Below are 16,759 nucleotides of genomic sequence, written 5' to 3' on the forward strand. Positions count from 1 at the left end.
CCACCATAATTTGCAAATAAATTCATTAAAAATCCTACAATGTGATGTTCTGGATTTTTTTTTTCTCAATTTGACTGTCATAGTTGACGTGTACCTATGATGAAAATTACAGGCCTCTCTCATCTTTTTAAGTGGGAGAACTTGCACAATTGGTGGCTGACTAAATACTTTTTTTCCCCACTGTACGCTGCTGCTACTCTGTTTATCATACTGATGCCTAGTCACCTTACCCCCCCTATTCATACAGTACCAGTCAAAAGTTTGGACACACCTACTCATTCAAGGGTTTTTCTTTATTTTTACCATTTTCTACATTGTAGAATAATACTGAAGACATCAAAACTATGAAATAACACATATGGATTCATGTAGTAACCAAAAAAGTTTTTAAACATATTTGAGATTTGAGATTCTTCAAATAGCCACCCTTCACCTGGAATGCTTTTCAAACAGTCTTGAAGGAGTTCCCACATATGCTTAGCACTTGTTGGCTGCTTTTCCTTCACCCTGCCGTCCAACTCATCCCAAACCATCTCAATTGGGTTGAGGTCGGGGGATTGTGGAGGCCAGGTCATCTGATGCAGCACTCCATCACTCTCCTTCTTGGTTAAATAGCCCTTACACAGCCTGGAGGTGTGTTGGGTCATTGTCCTGTTGAAAAACAAATGACAGTCCCACTAAGCCCAAACCAGATGGGATGGCGTATCGCTGCATATTGCTTTGGTAGCCATGCTGGTTAAGTGTGCCTTGAACTCTAAATAAATCACACAGTGTCACCAGCAAAGCACCCCCACACCATAACACCTCCTCCTACATGCTTTACGGTGGGAACTACACATGGAGATCATCCGTTCACCCACACCGCGTCTCACAAAGACACGTCGGTTGGAACCAAAAATCTCAAATTTGGACTCCAGACCAAAGGACACATTTCCACCTGTCTAATGTCCATTGCTCGTGTTTCTTGGCCCAAGCAGGTCTCTTCTTATTATTGGTGTCCTTTAGTAGTGGTTTCTTTGCAGAAATTCGACCATGAAGGCCTGATTCACACAGTCCCCTCTGAACAGTTGATGTTGAGATGTCTCTGTGACTTCAACTCTGTGAAGCATTTATTTGGGTTTCAATTTCTGAGGCTAGTAACTCTAATGAACTTATCCTCTGCAGCATAGGTAACTCTGGGTCTTCCATTCCTGTGGCGGTCCTCATGAGAGCCAGTTTCATCATAGCGCTTAATGGTTTTTGCGACTGCACTTGAAGAAACATTCAAAGTTCTTGAAATGTTCCGCATTGACTGACCTTCAGGTCTTAAAATAATGAAGGACTGTCGTTTCTTTTTGCTTATTTGAGCTGTTCTTGCCATAATATGGACTTGGTCTTTTACCAAATAGGGCTATCTTCTGTATACCACCCCCACCTTGTCACAACACAACTGATTGGCTCAAACGCATTAAGATGGAAAGAAATTCCACAAATTAACTTTTAAGATGGCACACCTGTTAATTGAAATGCATTCCAGGTGACTACCTCATGAAGCTGGTTGAGAGAATGCCAAGAGTGTGCAAAGCTGTCATCAAGGCAAAGGGTGGCTATTTGAAGAATCTCAAATATATTTTGATTTGTTTAAGTGTTTGGTTACTACATGATTCCATATGTGTTATTTCATAGTTTTGATGTCTTCACTATTATTCTACAATGTAAAACATTCTAAAAAGAAAAGAAAAACCCTTGAATGAGTAGGTGTGTCCAAACTTTTGACTGGTAGTGTAAGTATTCACACCCCTGAGTCAATACATGTTAGAATCACCTTTGGCAGTGATTACAGCTGTGAGAGTCTTTCTGGGTTAGTCTCTAAGAGCTTTGCACACCTGGATTGTACAATATTTGCACATTATTCTTTTTCAAATTCTTCAAGCTCTGGCAAGTTAGTTGTTGATCATTGTAGACAGCCATTGTTAAGTCTTGCCATAGATTTTCAAGCCAATTTATGTTGAAGGCCACTCAGGAACATTTACTGTCTTCTTAGTAAGCAACGCCAGTGTAGTTTTGGACTTGTGTTTTAGGTTATTGTCCTGCTGAAAGGTGAATTCCTCTTCTAGTGTCTGGTGGAAAGCAGACAACCAGGTTTTCCTCTAGGATTTTGCCTGTGCTTAGCTGTATTCAAAATGTTTTTATCCTAAAAAAACTACCTAGTCCTTGCCGATGACAAGCATACCCATAACATGATGGAGCCACCACCATGCTTGGAAATATGGAGTGGTACTCCATGATGTGTTGTGTTGGATTTGCCAAAAACAGGACATAAAGTACATTTCTTTGCCACATTTTTTGCAGTTTTACTTTAGTGCCTTATTGCAAACAGGATGCATGTTTTGGAATATTTTTTATTCTTTACAGGCTTCCTTCTTTTCACTGTCATTTAGGTTAGTATTGTGGAGTAACTACAATGGTGTTGATTCAGCCTCAGTTTCTCCTATCACAGCCATTTAACTCTGTTTTAAAGTTACCATTGGCCTCATGGTGAAATCCCTAAGCGGTTCCTGAGTTAGGAAGGACACCTGTATTTTTGTAGTGACTGGGTGTATTGATACACAATCCAAAGTGTAATTAATAACTTCACCATGCTCAAAGGGATACTCAATGTCTCCTTTTTTTTCCTTTTTTTTTTACCCATCAATGAGGCATTGGAAAACCTCCCTGGTCTTTGTGGTTGAGTCTGTTTGAAATTCACTGCTCAACTAAGGGACCTTACATATAATTGTATGTGTGGGGTACAGAGGTAGTTATTCCAAAATCATGTTAAACACCATTATTGCACACAGAGTGCATTCAACTTATTATGTGACTTGTAAGCAAATGTTTACTCCTGAACTTATTTAGGCTTGCCATAACAAAGGGGGTTGAATACTTATTGACTAAAGACATTTCAGCTTTTCATTGGTAATTCATTTGTAAATATTTCTAAAAACATAATTCCACTTTAACATTATGGGGTATTGTGTGTAGGCCAGGGACACAAAATCGCAATTTTATAAATGTTATATTCAGGCTGTAACACAACAAAATGTGGAAAAGGTCAAGGGGTGGGAATACTTTCTGAAGGGACTCCAAGCCAGGAGTCCTGCAGGACATTTCCCTGCATCCAGGTTAAGGCCTGCTACCAGCAGGAACATGGAGCACTCCATGTCAGTAAGACACACATACATATATATATATATATATATATACATATATATACACATATATATATATATATATATATATATAAATAATACTCCACTCACAAGCCTCTCCCCAAACACACTCCTCCTTTCGGAAGCCATTGGTGCGCTGTCTTATACGCATCCATTTGTTTGATTGGAAGGCACCCTTATAGTCCTCAATAACCAACAATGTAAAACGCAGCATACAGGGATGATTTCTGTATTTTGAAAGTTACATATCTTGAAAACTTGAGTGCTGACAAGCAAAACATTGACAACAATGGACTAATGAAACAAATACCAAAAGATAGTTTTGGAGTGGAATTTGTCTGTAACCCTTGCTCTCTTTCAACTGCATTCAGTACCTCTATCCATCTCTCTACAGGAGCTACAGAGAGAATATTCCAAGGACTTCCAGAGCCTTCTGACTAACTACCTGCGATCTCTCCACAGCAGAGAAGTAAGCTCTGCTGGTGGTAGTATATTTTATGCACTGTATACCTCCTTCGCTATGGCTGTCTGATGACATATAGCATACATTATTATCCAGGACCACTGGTTGAATTGGATTTACTGTACTCACTCCAAAACTCATGCCATCTCCTCCCTCAAAGTCTCCCAGACAAACTAACATGTGTCCATCCCCAGCTGAGTGTGCTAGGCCATGGAACTCTAGAACAGGGTTTCCCAAACTCGGTCCTGTTACAAAACAATAAATTCTTCATAGTATGGTTCTTCACATTTTTACTAACTACTTTTGTAACTTAAACCTCAAACAGCATGCAGACTTTCTCCATCAAGACACTTGGCGCTTATGACTCCAAAAGATCCCAAATCAATGGAAGGCTCATGTCCAGGGTGAATACATTTTTATTAATGTACCCTGTTTTTTTTTTAAATATTTTATCTTTTATAATTTTTTCTATTTTTTTTTTTGTTTTTTTGTTTTTTTTTGTGTGTTTTTTTTGGGGGGGGGGGTAATGGATCAGCTTAATATTGCAGATAGATTGTATCTTCCATCAATGTTTTTTATATATATATTCCCCTTTATTACTTTTCAACCCCACCATCCTTTCCCTACTTGGAGTAAATTAGTGAACAACAATGCCCAGGCCTCTACTTCCGGTCTATACTTACTATCTACACCTTATGGACAGAGTTAATTTTACAATAATTCTATATATATATATTATTTATTTTTTGCTCCTGAACTTCTTCTACTCTCAACCTCTCCGATCATTTTCATGATGTCCATCCGGTTTGCTTCTATATGCCATATCTTTCTAACTGTGCTCTTTCCCAAAAGCTCCCAACATACAACCTATATACTTATTATGGACACAGTATGCTTACATTATTAGCTATCTTTGTTATTATTTGTTGTTATTTGTTATTAGTCCCATCCTTCAACTCTATTCAATACCTCCCATCTATCTCTTAACACCATCCATATAGGATTTCTATTTGCCATATATATTTCAACCGTACTGTGATGTTTTACAAAAGTTCTGAACCTTTCTATTCTCATTGCTTCTACAGATTGTGAATTTAAAATAAACATTTTTGCTAAAAGTATTATTATATTATTGATTGATTATGACTTTTCAGATCACCCAGTAATGCTATCTGCAAGGTTAGTTCCAGGTAAATATTGCAATCCTTTAGCCATTCCTGGACCTGTGTCCAAAAACAAGCTACAAATGGACAGAACCAAAACAAATGATCTAATGATTCTGTCTCTTCACAGCAAAATCTGCAGAGCTGGGAAGATTGTATCCCCCATATAAATAACATTTTATTGGTAGCAAGAATTTTATATAATAATTTAAATTGAAAGATTCAAATTTTTGAATCCGGTGTCGTTTTGCATGTCAGTTCATAAACACTATGCCATGGGATCGGTACGTCAAAGATCTCTTCCCAACTATTTTGTAATCTATATGGGACGGCTGTCAATCCTTTGGTCCTTAAGTGAAACTGATATACTTTTTTATTCATCACAGTTTTCCTTAACCAATTATGTTCTTTAATGCAAGGCCGACAGACAAGTTCCTTACTTTCTCCCCCTTCCACTTTCCTCTTCCACTTTTGCGGTAAGGCTGCAATTATTTGGTTGTAATTTTGGGTAGAGCAGACATTTCCATATGTTTTTGTTAGCTGCATGTGCGACATAACTCCACCAGTCCTACCGATGATATCATTTACGAAGATTATACCTTTTTTAAACATTCTGTCAAAAAATAAAAGGTTTTTTGTCAATTAGTATATTTGAATTTAACCACAATATTTGTTGCATTATTTGTTCTGTCGTTTCTGGAGGATTAAATTGAAATTGCAACCAACGTTCTATGGCTTGTTTTAGAAATAGTGACATTTGGGAGATTATTTCCTTTTCAAATAACTGAAAGTGAGAGGTTGTAATCTGAATAAAGGGAAAAAGGCCTTTCTTGAACATTGGGTGAGACAATCTTACTAATTTGCTTGAGAACCAGTTCGGATTTAAGTATAACTTTTGTATGACTGAAGCTTTTAGTGATAGGTCTAATGCTTTAATATTTAATAATTTCTGTCCTCCGAATTCATATTCATTATATAAATATGCTCTTTTAATTTTGTCTGGCTTGCCGTTCCAAATAAAATTGAATATTTTTTTCTCATATAATTTAAAAAACTGTTTGCTAGGCGTAGGCAAGACCATAAGCAAATAGGTAAACTGGGATAATACTAAAGAGTTAATCAGGGTGATTTTTCCACAAATTGACAGGTATTTTCCTTTCCATGGTAGTAAGATCTTATCTATTTTTGCTAACTTTCTATTAAAATTTATTGAAGTGAGATCATTTATTTCCTTTGGGATATGTATTCCGAGTATATCCACATCACCATCAGACCATTTTATTGGTAAACTACATGGTAATGTAAAAATTGTATTTTTTTGTGATCCAATACGTAATATAGTACATTTGTCATAATTTGGTTGTAATCCAGAGAGGTTAGAAAATGTATCTAGATCCTCTATGAGGCTGTGGAGGGATTCTAGTTGTGGATCTAAAAGAAAACATGAATCATCTACGTACAATGACACCTTTGTTTTTAAGCCCTGTATTTCTAATCCTCTGATATTATTATTGGATCTGATTTTAATAGCTAACATCTCGATGGCCACAATAAATAGATATGCCGATAGTGGACAACCTTGTTTCACTCCTCTTGACAGTTTAAAACTTTGAGAAATAGCCATTATTTACTATTTTACACCTAGGGTTACTATACATGATTTTGACCCATTTTATAAGAGATTCTCCAAAATTGAAATGCTCCAGGCATTTATATATAAACCCCAGTCGAACTTTATCAAATGCCTTTTCGAAGTCTGCTATGAATAGCAGGCCTGGTTTCCCATATTTTCCATAGTGTTCTATTGTTTCCAATACTTGCCTTATATTATCTCCAATGTATCTTCCATGTAAAAAACCTGTCTGATTAGAATGAATAATATCCGACAATACCTTTTTAATTCTATGCGCTATACATTTTGCTAGGATTTTTGCATCACAACACTGAAGTGTAAGGGGCCTCCAATTTTGTAAATGGACTGGATCTTTATATTTTCCACTTGTATCCTGTTTCAGTAATAATGAGATCAGACCTTCTTCTTGAGTGTCAGATAATCTACCATTTACATAGGAGTGGTTAAAACATGCTAATAACGGTCCTCTTAGTATATCAAAAAAGGTTTGGTATACCTCGACTGGTATGCCATCCAACCCTGGAGTTTTCCCGGACTTAAAGTCTTTAATTGCATCCAGAAGTTCCTCCTCTGTAATTTCACCTTCACATGAGTCTTTCTGTGTGGCTGTTAATTTGACATTATCAATAGAAAAAAAATCTCTACAATTAGCTTCAGTTAGAGGAGATGGAGGCGACTGAAAAGAAAACATATGCTTAAAGTACTTTGTTTCTTCCTTCAAAATATCATTTGGTGAATTATGGGTGACTCCGTCAATTGTAACCAGTTTCATTAAGTTATTTTTGGTAGCATTCCTATGTTGAAGATTAAAAAAGAATTTTGTGCATTTTTCCCCATATTCCATCCAGTTTGCTTTATTTTTATAATATATTACACTTGATCTTTCTTGAATAAGTTTCTCCATTTCTTTTTGTTTTTCCTCTAATTTATTCGGAGCCTCTATGTTACAGTTTTTATTGCCATCTATCTGTTCTGTTAGACTTTCTATTTCCTTTCTTAGTATAAACTCTTTTGACCTAAATTGCTTTTGTTTTCGAGATGAGTACTGAATTGCATGGCCTCTAAAAGGCACATTTAAAGGTGTCCCATACAATAAGGGGATTCGCTGTACCTATGTTATGTTGGAAAAAGTCAGTTATAAATTCCTTTGTTCTAATTATAAATAAATTATCATCCAATAGGCTTTGATTAAATTTCCAATATCCTCGCCCACGTGGAAATTCAGTAAGAGTAATGTATATGCCTATTATATGATGGTCCGACCGCATTCTGTCCCCTATCAACACTTCTTTTACTTTTGGTGCCAACGAGAATGAGATAAGAAAGAAGTCAAGACGACTAGCTTGATTCAGTCTCTGCCATGTATATCTCACTAGATCAGTATATTTAAGCCTCCATATATCTACTAGTTCTAATGTATCCATGACATTCACAATTTCCTTAAGAGCATGTGGGTGATTGTTTGTGGTGTGATTTCCTTTTCGGTCCATTGAGCTATTTAAAACAGTATTATAATCCCCCACCATAATAATATTGTCTTGAGTTGCTTGCAGGCTTGATAATTTATTATATATATTGTCAAATAATTGAGGATCATCATTATTTGGTCCGTAAAGGTTAATGAGCCATATTAATGTACACTTAACAAAAATATATAAATGTAAAATGTTGGTCCCATGTTTCATGAGCTGAAATAAAAGATCTCAGAAATGATCCATACGCACAAAAAACATATCTCTCTCAGATTCTGTGCACAAATGTGTTTACATCTGTGTTAGTGAGCATTTATTTCTCCTTTGCCAAGATAATCCATCCACCTGACAGGTGTGGCATGTCAAGAAGCTGATTAAACAGCATGATCATTACACAGGTGCACCTTGTGCTGGGAACAATAGAAGGCCACACTAAAATGTGCAGTTTTGTCACACAATGCCACAGATGTCTCAAGTTGAGGGAGCGTGCAATTGGCACGCTGACTGCAGGAAGGTCCACCAGAGCTGTTGCCAGAGAATTTAATGTTCATTTCTCTACCATAAGCCACCTCCAATATCATTTTAGAGAATTTGGCAGCACTTCCAACTGGCCTCACAACCATAGACCACATGTAACCACGCCAACCCAGGACCTCCAATGTAACCATGCCGGCCCAGGACCTCCACATCCCGCTTCTTCACCTGCGGGATCGTCAGACCAGCCACCCGGACAGCTGATGAAACTGTGGGTTTGCACAACCAAAGAATTTCTGCACAAACTGTCAGAAACTGACTCAGGGAAGCTCATCTGCGCACTTGTCGTCCTCACCAGGGTCTTGACTTGACTTCAGTTCAGCAGTGGGCAAATGCTCACTTTTGATGGCCACTGGCACGCTGGAGAAGTGTGCTCCTCAAGGACGAATCCCGGTTTCAACTGTAGATGGCAGTGTATGGGGTCGTGTGGGCGAGCAGTTTGCTGACGTCAACGTTGTGAACCGAGTGCCCCATGGTGGCAGTGGAGTTATGGTGTGGGCAGGCATAAGCTACGGACAACGAACACAATTGCATTTTATTGATGACAATTTGAATGCACAGAGATACCATGACGAGATCCTGAGGCCCATTGTCGTGCCATTTCTCCGCCACCATCACATTTACATTTACATGGGAATCGAACCCACAACCCTGGCGTTGCAAACACCATGCTCTATCAACTGAGCTACATCCCTGCCGGCCATTCCCTCCCCTACCCTGGACGACGCTGGGCCAATTGTGCGCCGCCCATGAGTCTCCCGGTCGCGGCCGGCTGCGACAGAGCCTGGATTCGAACCAGGATCTCTAGTGGCACAGTTAGCACTGCGATGCAGTGCCTTAGACCACTGCGCCACTCAGGAGTCCCACTCATCACGTCATGTTTCAGCATGATAATGCACGGCCCCATGCCGAAAGGATCTGTACACAATTTCAGGAAGTTGAAAATGTCCCAGTTCTTCCATGGCCTGCATACTCACCAGACATGTTACCCATTGAGCAGGTTTGGGATGCTCTGGATCGATGTGAACGACAGCGCGTTCCAGTTCCCGCCAATATCTATCAAGTTCGCACAGCCATTGAAGAGGAGTGGGACAACATTCCACAGGCCATAATCAACAGCCTGATCAACTCTATGCGAAGGAGATGTCTCGCGCTGCATGCCGCAAATGGTGGTCACACCAGATACTGACTGGTTTTCCACGGCCCTACCTTTTTTTTAAGGCATCTGTGACCAACAGATGTATATCTGTATTCCCAGTCATGTGGAATCCATAGATTAGGGCATCATTTATTTATTTAAATGGACTGATTTACTCATATGAACTGTAATGAAGTAAAATCTTGTTGCATGTTTCGTTAATATTTTTGCTCAGTGTATATAAGACATCACACAGGTGTGCCAACTAAAATACATATCCCAGACAAGCCTGAAGAATAGGACAAATAGACAAGCGAATATAAGTCAGTTTGTGTGTCTGTAGCAGTTTGTATGAATGAGTGGTTACATAAAATACATGTTGGCATGTTAAATTGCTACGAGACAGAGATAAGGAGATTCTTGCTGTAATGTCAGGTAAGGTACCACTGAAGGCCCCAGTATTCAGGCAGGCAGCTGGAAGCAGATGTGTCACCATCCAGGCCCATGTCACAGCATGCAGAGGCCTGATGGGGAGATGACAATAAATACATGTACCTTTCATCACCAAAGCCGTGTTAGCATTTACTGCACAAGTTGCTGTAGAAACCAACCATTTTGTTAGTGTCATTGATATGAACTGGATATTGTATGAGAATTGCCCATTTATAAGAATTGACTATTGTACCTCTAGGGTCCTGTGGTTGTCTGGCAGCATTCTGCTTTCTAGTGATCTTACTCCCTCTCCACCTGAAATGCAGTAACAAAAACATGAATAACAATAAGCCTAGTCAGTCAGTAATTTGGCCAACTAGGCTAATTAACCACTCATGAAAATGTGCACAAGCCAATTCAGACAAATTATACCAAAACAACAGCCTATTTGCAGAAGGGGCATATTTCTTGCCAACTTTTTCAGTCACCAATTAATCAATAAACAGGCAGTGGAATGAAGTAGTTTGACAAAAAGTGTTCAAGTCTTTAAAATATAGCTAGCAAATAGTTAGAATTTTCTAGAAACCCAACATTATTAGCTACAGTGATGATGATGGTGGGAGTCTATAAATGGCATTTATATCAACTTTATCAGATGGTTAACAAGCAAATATATTTGTTTTCCCCTCGCATCTAAAGCTGCCTGATGAAGCTAGCCAGTTGATAGTAAAGCTAGGATGAATGTCAGAAGCCAGCTAGCTAGCTAACATTAGCTGCTGTATATTTTTTCTGAAATGTACCATTATACAGTATTTCACGACAAACTACTGTCATGCCTTTTCACAAAAAAATTGATGTACACATAAAATAGATGATTACCTTCAAATAGATCGTTTTATTCTAGTACTTCAGGCCGAGTAACGTTAATAACGTTACTTTGTAGAAATGACTTGTCCTCTTCAAGCTACTTCCTGAGATTTGATTGATGGAACAATCAAGCCAAAGGTTGCAGCAATAGGCGGCTGTGGTTTTGGCTGATTGGTCAGGAGTAAAAAGGTCCTGCCCCCAAAGCTGCTCAAATCAGTTTTTTTTACTGGCAAATCTCTTTCTACAAACATACAAAACTTTCTACAAGTTTACGAATCTCTTGGTAACATGACAACAGTGACAGAATTCAGAGCATGAGCAGATAAAAAAAAAAAAAAACTTCTGTTGTATTTTTGATTAACAGCAGAATATTCATAATCGTAAATGGACTTGTAATAATTCTGAAGATAAATTATGCTTGCAAATCTTATTGAATGTATTCAAATATCAAGTTACAAGTTTGCAATCATTGTAAAAAAAAATAAAAAAATAATCACATACATTATACACACACACACACCTTATTACAGTCTCTGCACAGGGCAGCAACTAAATAAGGGGACATGCTTATAACTGGATTGTGGGTAATCGGTGCCAGCGAATCAAAAGGCAGCGTTGTATTTCCATGACAGGGACACAGCAACGCTGCATGAAGAGGAATGAGAGAATAGAAGGACACACACACGCCTGGAGGTACCCACATCAATGAAAGAATGGACACTAGAAGGACACACACAGAGAGACACAACCACACACAGAGAGAGAAGCCTTTCTACAGTGAGATGTCTGCCACCTAAAGCCCAAAATAACTCTTCACACTCTCTGTTCCCCTTTTGAGGAACGCCCTGTTCCCCTGAGCCCTCTGTGTGTGTGTGTGTGTGGGTGGGTGTGTGTGTGTGTGTGTGTCGTGCGTAGGCTCGTGTGGGACACTTGTCACAGAATACGGAGACCTTTCCGTTAGTGTCCATAGCATGCCAGTATACAGCCGGTACACAGCCGTTACCGGCAGACATACACAGTGTAGAGTTACCATGGTGACAGTGTGAGTTTCTGCATGGCTTCCCAGCACCCCTGTTCCTTCCTGTTTGGTCTCACCACACAAACAGCTGCATCCTACGACCATGGACACACCCTATCCGTGATTCTGACTACACACACACACACACACACCCTAACCTTATACTCCATGTGCGAATTACACTACATGGCCAAAAGTATGTGGACACCTGCTTGTCGAACATCTCATTCCAAAATCATGGGCATTAATGTAGAGTCGTTCCCCCCTTTGCTGCTATAATTGCCTCCACTCTTCTGGGAAGGCTTTCCACTAGATGTTGGAACATTGCTGAAGGGACTTGCTTCCATTCAGCCACAAGAGCATTAGTGAGGTCGGGCACTGATGTTGGGCGATTAGGCCTGGCTCGCAGTCGGCGTTCCAATTCATCCCAAAGGTGTTCGATGAGGTTGAGGTCAGGGCTCTGTGCAGGCCAGTCAAGTTCTTCCACACCGATCAACAAACCATTTCTGTATGGACCTCGCTTTGTGCATAGGGGCATTGTCATGCTGAAACAGGAAAGGGCCTTCCCCAAACTGTTGCCACAAAGTTGGAAGCACAGAATCGTCTAGAATGTCATTGTATGCTGTAGCGTTAAGATTTCCCTTCACTGGAACTAAGGGGCCTAGCCCGAACCATGAAAAACGGCCCCCAAATTATTCCTCCTCCACCAAACTTTACAGTGTCACTATGCATTCGGGCAGGTAGCGTTCTCCTGGCATCCACCAAACCCAGATTCGTCCATCGGACTGCCAGATGGGGAAGCGTGATTCATCACTCCAGAGAATGCGTTTCCACTGCTTCAGAGTCCAATGGCGGCGAGCTTTACACCACCCCAGCCAACGCTTGGCATTGCGCATGGTGATCTTAGGCTTGTGTGCGGCTGCTCGGCCATGGAAACCCATTTCATGAAGATCCTGAAAAAACAGTTATTGTGCTGACGCTGCTTCCAGAGGCAGTTTGGAACTCTGTAGTGAGTGTTGCAACCGAGGACAGACAACTTTTACACACCTGTCAGCAACGGGTGTGGCTGAAATAGCAGAATCCACTAAATTTGAAGGGGTCCACCTACTTTTGCCAATGTAGTGTATATCGAGACATTCGGCAGGGCTCCTGTTTTTCCGAGGGACTACCTATTTGTGCATGTGCTTGTGTGTAACACCTTTCAGCGACTGTCATTAGTCCTACACTCGTGGGAATTGGCCTATATCGATAGGGCTAAATTGAAATGTTTCTTACAGAAGAAATATGGAAATGCATAACCACTGATTTAATGTTCATTTTACATTTACTGTACTATTCACCACATTTGTTGACAACAAAATCTGAAAATACTCTGGATACATTCAGTAACATGATAGGAATATTTGTGGAAAATTTGTGGTAGGTGCAACATAAGACAAAAAAAAAATAAGTTGAGTGAGAGGACTAACTGGTAATTCCAAGTGGCCACACACACCTCTCCAAAGTGTGCACAGTTCCTAATTAATTTCAATTCACTTTTATGAGCTCTCCTAGCTGTGCCATTGAGGAACTAGAGCAAGCACATTTGTAGTTGTTTTGAACACAGCCTTGCATCCCAGCCGTTACACAATTACTGCTGTTGTTTACGCAATCCAAAAACAGTCCATTATAAATCGCAATCTGGGTCAGGTGGGCATAATTTTAAAGCTTGTTTCATCGCTAACATGACTAGCTAAATTACAAAAATGATCTTACAGTGTTAGGCTTTCACAATGCAATTCAGAGAAGCAGATAATTTTGGCGTGCATAGAATGGAGTCATGATATGTGTGGTCCGCAGAAAATTGTCTTCACAATACAACAAACATAGGCTCATTCTGTTCAGGACAACCTATGGTATAACGCCATGTCATTTTGTAACTGTGCATCCAACAGTGATCATAAACCTTGACACTTTATATTACATGAGTTTTATGATATGAAAATGTAAAGTGCACATTTGGACTCCCGGGTGTTTGGCTTGTTTGTATGACAAAGCGATATTTATTATAATCCTCAATGTCTCATCTTTCAAAATACATTGAGTCCTCGTAATTTACACCATTTCCCTCACTCACATTTAAACAAATAGGAGAGTGGTTAAATTTGAGCCCCCCCAAAGTTAGACTTTTGTTGCATTTAGGGGCGCGCTTGTCCCCCCCCCCCCCCGGCCACATGTAATTCACACACTGCTTATACTCCTAAATGACAAACACAGACCCCCAGCACTTCCCTAACTACACTGACATACACCATAACCCTGGTCCACCAATTTTTCTGATCTAAGGTCTGTTTTGATATACTGTAGCTTCAACAACAAACATATATTCAGTATAATTGAATACCAGACTGCATCTGATTCACAGGTATTTGAAAATCATTATTTCTCAGTCTGAAGCTTGATATCTGATGTTATTTTGAAGGAAATTTCACTGAATCATATTTTGGTCACACGAGATGCAGTGTCATCCAACACAATACACTACTGTAGGTAGTGAGAAACACACACCTCCTCTGTGGTTCCCTCATTTACTCCGTGAGAGACAGTGACTGGTAAATAGCTGCCATTCACCCTCAGAGCAGATACACCCAATATAACACACACACACCGCTTTCTGATACCATAGACTGAGCAGGCCTGCATTCACTCTGTGAGAGGAGATGTGGTTTGAGAAGGCTCAACCACAAAGAGTCCAAAGAGGGAACAGATAGTTGAGGGGTTTCCCTACAGGGGCAGGTACAGGTTAGGGACGGGGTTACAACCCTGATGTAGTGACCCTGAAAAGGTCAGGAGCAGGTGAATCCAGGTGACCCCAGGCACCAGTTCCTTTAACACTGACCACTAGCTCTTCATAGACCTGACCACATTACCTAAGCAGGAACATATCAAATGGGCGATCCCATGCCAGCATGGCCCGCCCACAAAAAATATAAAGCTTAATTGGGAGGATGTTTAAAATTATTTTTACATTTGTACATGTAATTTTTTTATAATAATTAAAGTGGCCCTTTTACACCCTTTTTAGACCTACAGTTTACATGCCTCCTGTAAGACCCTATGATCTGTGAACCCTACATGGTACAGACAACATCATTATACTCCTTATAATGTGCTCTAAAATATGGAGTATGTCTAGATTCTGAAATACACATTTTCACGTTAATTTATTCAACACCTTTTTTTTTCCTTTTTTTTTTTTTTACGGACACGGGAGAGGCGAAGGTCGAGAGCCGTGCGTCCTCCGAAACACAACCCAACCGAGCCGCACTGCTTCTTGACACAATGCCGGCTTAATGCCCACTTGTAACCCAGAAGCCAGCCGCACCAATGTGTCGGAGGAAACACCGTACACCTGGCGACCGTGTCAGCGTGCACTGCTCCCAGCCCGCCACAGGAGTCACTACTGCGCGATGGGACAAGAACATCCCTGCCGGCCAAACACTCCCTAACCTGGACAACGCTGGGCCAATTGTGCGCCGCCCCATGGGTCTCCCTATCGCACAGAGAAAAGAGTCGGCCCTTTGGTCCTCTGTAGCTCAACTGGTAGAGCACGGCGCTTGTAACGCCAGGGTAGTGGGTTCGATCCCCGGGACCACCCATACGTAAAAATGTATGCACGCATGACTGTAAGTCGCTTTGGATAAAAGCGTCTGCTAAATGGCATATTATTATTATTAGGAGGCCATGATTTTGCTTATTTTTTTAGACATATTGTTTGGAACAATATACTCTTCAAACACATCAACTTTCCATAGTGGGCTCTCTGCCAAAGTTGAATAAATTATAAAAATTGTACTTGACATTATAGATCATTAAGCAATCACAGCCTCCTGTAGGATTGCACATTCAGCAAACCACCAGCGGAGAGAGTTCACTTTGAATCCATTTTCCCATTCACTGTGTTGGTGGTGCTCATAAAATTGATCATAACTTTAAAAGTTGCAGAGAGCCCACTAGAAATGTGATGTACTTGCAGAGTATATTGCTTAAAACAATATGTCAAAAAATTTAACAAATCAAAGGGTACTTTTGAAATATTCATATTAATAGTTTCAATGTTGAATACATTCAGAATATAGCAATACTCCATATTTTAAAGCACACTACTAGGAGTATAATGACACCTAGATGTCATGTACGGTTCACAGATCATTGGGCCTAAAATGGCCACTTTCATCAAAATGTTTTGTGTTACAAATGTAAAAACAATAATCAAACATCCTTCCTCCCAATTAAGTTTCTATATGAGAATTGCCAGAACAATCTGAGATACCAAAAATAATTTCGGCCCATGCTGGCATGGAATTGCCCCAATCTGTTTTTTAAAATCCATTATTAAACCAGGGAAGTCACATTCAGACAGCATCCCTTTTTGAAAATGAGCCCTGGCACACCCTGCTTCACCCCCTCTCTCTGAATACAGCATCTAACACACAAAGATATAAACAAAGTGAGAAACAAACACAGTGACACACACTTACTATACCTCTTTGTAAGGAAAGTGCTGCTGAGAGAGAGAGAGGGGGGGTGCTCCTCACACTGCACTCTACATCTCTGGACACCCTGGAGAGGGTGGGCCGGAAACTACAGACAGACAGACAGAGAGAGAATCCAATGAGATACTACAGTAGTACCTGGATGTGCACTGCTGTAACAAGGTAGTACTTTGTGTTACATTAGTAGAACAGTACAGTAGCAGAAGTAACTGTTCTAGTCAGGTGGTCTGCCATCATAGGCTACTGTGAGGCAACAGGTGGATAGCACACATAATTATAATAAAAATGACTTTACAAAACAATTGATGCAAAG

At 40.0% G+C, this 16,759-nt stretch overlaps 1 protein-coding gene across 1 annotated transcript in view; it reads right to left on the reverse strand.

Moving 5' to 3' along the window:
• Window positions 1–16,759, reverse strand: part of LOC311133785 (transcription factor EB-like) — a 96,261-nt gene that overhangs the window by 40,719 nt on the left and 38,783 nt on the right. Inside the window, exons 2-3 of the mRNA XM_084167354.1 lie at window positions 16,437–16,534; window positions 10,280–10,341 (exon numbers count right to left, since the gene is read on the reverse strand). Of these exons, the coding sequence (XP_084023480.1) occupies window positions 10,280–10,309 (30 nt within the window). The 5' untranslated portion in view covers window positions 10,310–10,341; window positions 16,437–16,534. The remainder of the gene's footprint in view (window positions 1–10,279; window positions 10,342–16,436; window positions 16,535–16,759) is intronic.

The sequence above is a fragment of the Coregonus lavaretus genome (genome assembly GCF_964263955.1).
Source record: "Coregonus lavaretus genome assembly, chromosome: 8".
Taxonomy (NCBI): domain Eukaryota; kingdom Metazoa; phylum Chordata; class Actinopteri; order Salmoniformes; family Salmonidae; genus Coregonus; species Coregonus lavaretus.